Source organism: Phoenix dactylifera, chromosome 13 (genome assembly GCF_051530095.1).
Source record: "Phoenix dactylifera cultivar Ajwa chromosome 13, Ajwa_hap1_PhDact_Kaust_v1.1, whole genome shotgun sequence".
Lineage (NCBI taxonomy): Eukaryota > Viridiplantae > Streptophyta > Magnoliopsida > Arecales > Arecaceae > Phoenix > Phoenix dactylifera.
The window spans coordinates 5,841,699-5,848,278 of NC_143202.1; the positions used below are offsets into that span (position 1 = coordinate 5,841,699).

Here is a 6,580-nt window from a genome sequence, read left to right on the forward strand (position 1 = left end):
GCCCCGCCAGCAGGCGACTCCGACGCCGACAGACGGGTTCGGGCCCATCGATCAGGCGGACGCCGCGGGCTCGGACCGACAGTTGACGCCGTATCAGCCCTCCGGTGATGAGACTATCGTTTTTCCGGAGGTGTCATCCGAGCGCGCCCGGGGCGGCCGGGTCGGACGCAGTCGGTCCCCAGCCCGATCTTCGACTCGGTCGGCTTCGGATGATACGAGAAGGGGGGGCACGCCGAGGCCCCGGCCGAGCGGGACCCTGTCGATCTCTGGCGCGGCCCCTGCCCCGCGCACGGTTGGCATGACTCTCTCCCAAGCGATGGGTAAGGGTAAGGCTGCAGAACCACCGTCCGGCTCCGGGGCGAAGTCGGGGTCGGCCTTCACTTTCGCCGGCGCCCGAAACCTCGTCGAGACGGTGCTGCTGGAGAGGGACCGTAGGCAGGTCCGGCAGATGAGCATCCCTGAAGTCGGAGCTGCCAGCTGCGTCTGTCTCATGTCGGTGTGTTCTTTTGGTCGCTTTCGTCGTTTATAGGCTCTGTTGATCCCCGTCTGACGCTCTCATTTTTTCTATCTCTTAGCTCGCCCAGTACATGATCCGCCTGGAGGAGAGCCACGAGGAACAGGCGAGGCTTCTGGCGAGGACCGAGAGCCGACTGAAAGCTGTAGAGGAGGGAGGCCAGGCTGCGGCGGGGAGGACGACCAGGGACCTCGAAACGAGGCTCCAGGTGGCCGAAGAGCGGGCACTCGGCTTCGCCGTCCTCGAGAGGCAACTGTTGGATGCTCAGGAGCAACTCAAGGTTGCCTCGGGTCTCGAAAGCGAGATCAGGAAGGCGGAGGAGCGGGCCGAAAAGCAGTCCCGGAAGGCTGCCGACTTCCGGGAGAGGTGGGAGAAGGCCCAGCAGTCGGCCGACAACGCCCGCAACTGAACCCGATCTCTTGAAGCCAAGCTGGCCGAGTTGGAGTCGGCCTTGGAGGGGACTCGTGCGAGCAACCAGGAGCTTCATTTGCGCCTGGAGGAGGCTGAGGCTGCTCGCGTCGCTGCCGAGGCGAGCCACATGGAGGCTCGGGCCGATCTGCTGAGGGTCTCCTTCGAGGCGGACGACCGGATTGTGGCGAAGGTCATGGAAGCGAAAGCTCAGATTACGGAGCGAGCGGAGGCTGCGCTGGCCGAGAAGAGCGCGGAGATCGGGCGTCAGGCGGTACAGGCCTATCGTCAGTCCGCCGAGTTCATCCGTGACATGTCGGACGCGGGGTCCGACTCCTTTGCCTTAGGCTTCGATGAAGGCCTGGCAAGGGTGTCCGCTAAATACCCCGGAATTGACCTGAGTGGGGTCTCCCTCCTCGACTCCCCTCTGATGCCATTGCCTGCCGATTCTCCAACCGTCTCCCCACCCTTCGTGGACGTGCTCGCCGTTCCCGACTCAGGGGTTCCTCCAAACTGACTCTCTGTACTTTTCTTTGTTCTTTTCTTTGTATGTTGGCATTTTGCCATGTTGTATGGGTCTCGGCCCTGATGCAACGAAAGTTAATGCAAACAGAGTGTTTCCTCATTTCACTTTCGTCCTTCCTCTTCTTAACTCTTGGTAGCGTCTCGCCGACTCCTGACTCTTGAAGTTCTTCCGGCGCTAGGCCAGGCATCCGAGGGTTAGGCCTCAGGAAATTCTTCCGGCGCTAGGCCAGGCATCCGAGGGTTAGGCCTCAGGAAATTCTTCCGGCGCTAGGCCAGGCATCCGGGGGTTAGGCCTCAGGAAATTCTTCCGGCGCTAGGCCAGGCATCCGAGGGTTAGGCCTCAGGAAATTCTTCCGGCACTAGGCCAGGCATCCGAGGGTTAGGCCTCAGGAAATTCTTCCGGCGCTAGGCCAGGCATCCGAGGGTTAGGCCCTAGGAAATTCTTCCGGCGCTAGGCCAGGCATCCGAGGGTTAGGCCCCAGGAAATTCTTCCGGCGCTAGGCCAGGCATCCGAGGGTTGGGCCTCAGGAAATTCTTCCGGCGCTAGGCCAGGCATCCGAGGGTTGGGCCTCAGGAAATTCTTCCGGCGCTAGGCCAGGCATCCGAGGGTTAGGCCTCAGGAAATTCTTCCGGCGCTAGGCCAGGCATCCGAGGGTTAGGCCTCAGGAAATTCTTCCAGCGCTAGGCCAGGCATCCGAGGGTTAGGCCTCAGGAAATTCTTCCGCTGGTCGGCCAAGGCTGGCGCAAGCCGAGGCGACCGGTCGGGGCTTCAGGCTAGTCTGCTCCCGGGATGATCATCGGGTTAGCCTGGCATCCGAGGGCCGAGCCTCGGAGAATTCCGCTCGTTGGTCGGCCAAGGCTGGCGCAAGCCGAGGCGACCGGTCGGGGCTTCAGGCTAGTCTGCTCCCGGGATGATCATCGGGTTAGCCTGGCATCCGAGGGCCGAGCCTCGGGAAATTCCGCTCGTTGGTCGGCCAAGGCTGGCGCAAGCCGAGGCGACCGGTCGAGGCTTCAGGCTAGTCTGCTCCCGGGATGATCATCGGGTTAGCCTGGCATCCGAGGGCCGAGCCTCGGAGAATTCCGCTCGTTGGTCGGCCAAGGCTGGCGCAAGCCGAGGCGACCGGTCGGGGCTTCAGGCTAGTCTGCTCCCGGGATGATCATCGGGTTAGCCTGGCATCCGAGGGCCGAGCCTCGGGGAATTCCGCTCGTTGGTCGGCCAAGGCTGGCGCAAGCCGAGGCGACCGGTCGGGGCTTCAGGCTAGTCTGCTCCCGGGATGATCATCGGGTTAGCCTGGCATCCGAGGGCCGAGCCTCGGGGAATTCCGCTCGTTGGTCGGCCAAGGCTGGCGCAAGCCGAGGCGACCGATCGGGACTTCAGGCTAGTCTGCTCCCGGGATGATCATCGGGTTAGCCTGGCATCCGAGGGTCGAGCCTCGGGGAATTCCGCTCGTTGGTCGGCCAAGGCTGGCGCAAGCCGAGGCGACCGGTCGGGGCTTCAGGCTAGTCTGCTCCCGGAATGATCATCGGGTTAGCCTGGCATCCGAGGGCCGAGCCTCGGGGAATTCCGCTCGTTGGTCGGCCAAGGCTGTCACTTGCCGCTCGACGGGGTTTCTCCGTGGCCAGCTGCGATCGTGTTTCTCCCCCTCTCGAAGCGTCGCCTGGGGAACACTAGAAGGCCATTAAATGCTAATTGAGGCGTTACCTGGGAAATCGGACTGGCCAGTTGCTGCTTGCGAGGAGTGCCAGTTAAGCGGCCGCGATACGCGCGTTCTTCGAGGCGGATGCAGCCTGGGCGCGTGCGGAGATACGTGGGCCGCGGGATACACACCGTCCGGAGTGTCCTGTACGAAGAATGCAATTAAGGAGAATGATGCCTAGGAGATCGTGGGGGGATAAACCTCGAGAGTCGGAACGGCTCCGGATTTGATGTGCCCGCATTTATTGGAGCCACCCGCATCGGAACGACCGGAGGGCCACAGTTTGGCTATAAATATAAGCGCAGGTGCGGTGGAGCCTGCCAAGCCGGAGCTGTTCAGGTTGCCATGGATCATGGACCTCCTCTCCGGCGCGTGGCTGGGAAATCCCAGCCGGAGGAACGGGAGGCGCGCCCCTCGCGACTTCCACCAACTAGCCGTTTCATCTGGGATCAACGGGAGGATTCTCCCCGGTGGAACTCCGCTCTAGGCGTTTCATCCGGGATCACGCCTCCTCGCGCTCTTCTCCCTTATATTCCTTTCCTCCCCTTCTCCTGGGGAGGACCGGAATATCCCTTGGAGGTGGTGTTCCTCTAGAAGCAGTGTGAACTTCTTCTTCGTCCGCGCCGGCTCTTCGTCTTTTGCGTGATGCGTCGATGGCGCCTCCGGGGGGAAGCACCCACGGCCAGTGGGATTGCAGCTGCTTCGGGCGGAGGGTTCGGGATCCCAGATCTTCAGCTCCACGGAGTCCCCACCTCTTCCTTAGTTTCTTTACTCCCCAATCCTCCTCTGGGAATTCTTTGTAATCACACGAACACGCTATTGTAACCAGAAATTATTGAAATGAAAAGAACTATATATTTTTTGAGCTGTCTTTCTGGCTTTGTCTTTCTACTGGTAATATACCCGTAGGTTAGCGGAATTCCAGCTCCTTGGAATTTCTCGACCATCTAGTGCCTCCAACTGGTAGGAGCCAGGTCGGTTTACCCAGCGAACCCTATACGGGCCTTCCCAATTTGGCGCCAGCTTCCCACCTTCCGCGGGCTGAGATGCTTTGGCCCGCCTTAGCACCAGATCTCCGATTCTGAAAAGTTTTGGTCGGACCTTGGAGTTATAATACCGGGCCACCCTCCGCTGATACATTGCCATCCGGACCTGCACCATTTTCCTCGCTTCTTCCAAGAGGTCCAGGTTCCCTCGGAGCTGCTCCGAATTGGCCTCGGGTCGGTGCGCGGCCACCCGGGGCGAGGGGAGTCCGAGATCCACGGGGACGACCGCTTCCGTGCCATAGGTTAGGCCGAAAGGCGTCTCTCCGGTAGGGGTCCGATGCGTGGTCCGATACGCCCAAAGGACGTTCTCGAGTTCTTCGACCCAAGCTTGCCTCGTCCGACCAATTCGCGCCTTAATTCCTTGGAGGATTGTCCGATTTGTCACTTCGGCCTCACCGTTGGTTTGGGGATGCGACACAGATGTGAACCGATGCTCGATCCCGAACTCCTCGCAGAAGTCACGGAAATGCTTGCTGTCGAACTGTCGACCATTATTCGAGATGAGGATCCGGGGTACCCCAAATCGGACAATGATGTTTTTCTTTACGAACTTCCGGACTTGCGCCTCCGTGATAGTGGCCAGCGGCTCCGCCTCCACCCACTTGGTGAAGTAGTCGATTGCAACAATCAAGAATTTCCGTTGGGTGGAAGCGACGGGGAACGGTCCGAGGATATCCATTCCCCACTGTGAGAAGGGCCAGGGTGCGGTGATTGGTGCCAAGGGGACAGAAGGGACTCTCTGGACGTTGGCGTGGCGCTGGTAGGCGTTGCATTTCCATACGTGATCCTTTGAGTCCTCCAACAAGATAGGCCAATAATAGCCTTGCCTCATGATCTTGTGCGCCAAGGACCTAGCCCCCGAGTGCGATCCGCAGACGCCCTCGTGGACTTCGCCGAGGACGTAGGCCGCCTCCAAGGGGCGGAGGCACCTTAAGAGGGGGGCGGTGAACGAGGTCCGATACAGCCTCCCTTCATAGAGTACGTAGTGGGCGGACTTCCTGACAAGTCGCCGAGCTTGATCTTCGTCTTCAGGGAGGATCCCTTCGGCGAGGTAGGCGACGAGCGGGTCCATCCAAGACGGCTCCGGATCAATCGCCATCACCGCCCCAGCCTCGCCGATGCTCGGGGCATCCAGGGTCTCCAGGTAGATTGCCCTCGACAGGTTGCGCGCCTCTGCGCCCACCAAGCGGGACAACCTGTCGGCCCTGGCATTTTCGCTTCTGGGGACCTGCTGGAGGTCGACGCTGCCGAGGTCGGGAATGAGTGCTTGTACCTTCCGGACGTAGTTCTGCATGGTCGGGCTCCGGGCCTCGAACTCCCCACGGACCTGCCCGACCACCAGCTGGGAGTCGGTGAAGACCTTCAAACGCCGGATGCCGAGCTCCCCGGCGAGTTTGAGTTCCGCGACTAGGGCCTCGTACTCCGCCTCGTTGTTGGTCACTGGAAATCCAAACCTCAAGGCATACTCGGCTATCACTCCATCAGGACTGGTAAGGACCAGCCCGGCCCCTCCACCCTCGGGGTTCGACGACCCATCGATGTGAAGCGTCCAGGTCGGGAGGTCGAGGCTGGGCGTTTCCGGCGGTCTAGGTTCTGCCACCTGCACCGTGCACTCAGCGAGGAAGTCCGCGAGCACCTGGGCCTTGATGGCGGGCCGAGGCTGGTAGCGGATGTCGAACTCACCGAGTTCTATTGCCCACTTCACCAGCCGTCCCGCATTCTCGGGGTTGCTGAGGATCTGTCGTAGTGGTTGATCAGTTAAGAGGGTGACAGAATGGGCCTGGAAATAGGGGCGGAGCCTCCTGGTCGCGGTCAGCAGCGCGAAGGCGATCTTTTCAGCCTTCGTATACCGCGCCTCGGCATCCTGTAGGACCCGGCTGATGTAGTACACGGGCTTCTGGAGCTTTGCCTCTTCCCGAACCAGCACCGCACTGACCGCGGCTGGGGAGACCGCCTGATAGAGGTAGAGCATCTCCCCTTCTTGCGGTTTGGACAGCAGGAGAGGAGACGCCAGGTATTCCTTGAGCTGGTCGAATGCTGCTTGACATTCGGCCGTCCAGAGGAAGTCTTTCGGGCGTTTTAACACCTTGAAGAATGGTTGGCAGCGTTCGGCCGATTTTGCCACAAATCGTCCGAGCGCGGCGACCCTTCCAGCGAGCTCCTGAACCTCCTTCACTTTGGTCGGAGGGGACATACCTTGGATGGCCTTGATTTTGTCCGGGTTGGCTTCGATACCCCGCTGGTTGACAATGAAACCGAGGAACCTCTCGGCCGGAGCGCCAAAGGCGCACTTCGCTGGGTTCAGCTTCATGCGAAACTTCCGCAAGGTGGTGAAAGTCTCCTCCAGATCCACGATGTGCTGGTCTGCCTGGCGGCTCTTCACCAGTATA

The 6,580-nt window shown here is 60.8% G+C and overlaps 1 protein-coding gene across 1 annotated transcript; it reads left to right on the forward strand.

Moving 5' to 3' along the window:
• Window positions 1-236: 236 nt before the first annotated feature.
• Window positions 237-923, forward strand: LOC148700201 (uncharacterized). Its single transcript, XM_088710134.2, has 2 exons — window positions 237-496; window positions 576-923. The coding sequence occupies exons 1-2, from the start codon at window positions 299-301 to the stop codon at window positions 921-923; spliced, it is 546 nt and encodes a 181-aa protein (XP_088566260.1). The 5' UTR covers window positions 237-298.
• The last annotated feature ends 5,657 nt before the right edge of the window (window positions 924-6,580 follow it).

Excerpts from the sequence above, each read along its gene's own strand:
- LOC148700201 (XM_088710134.2), top strand. The coding sequence starts at position 299 with ATGACTCTCTCCCAAGCGATGGGTAAGGGTAAGGCTGCAGAACCACCG. Across the intron at positions 497-575 it reads GCTGCGTCTGTCTCATGTCG|CTCGCCCAGTACATGATCCG; the intron begins GTGTGTTCTTTT and ends TCTATCTCTTAG.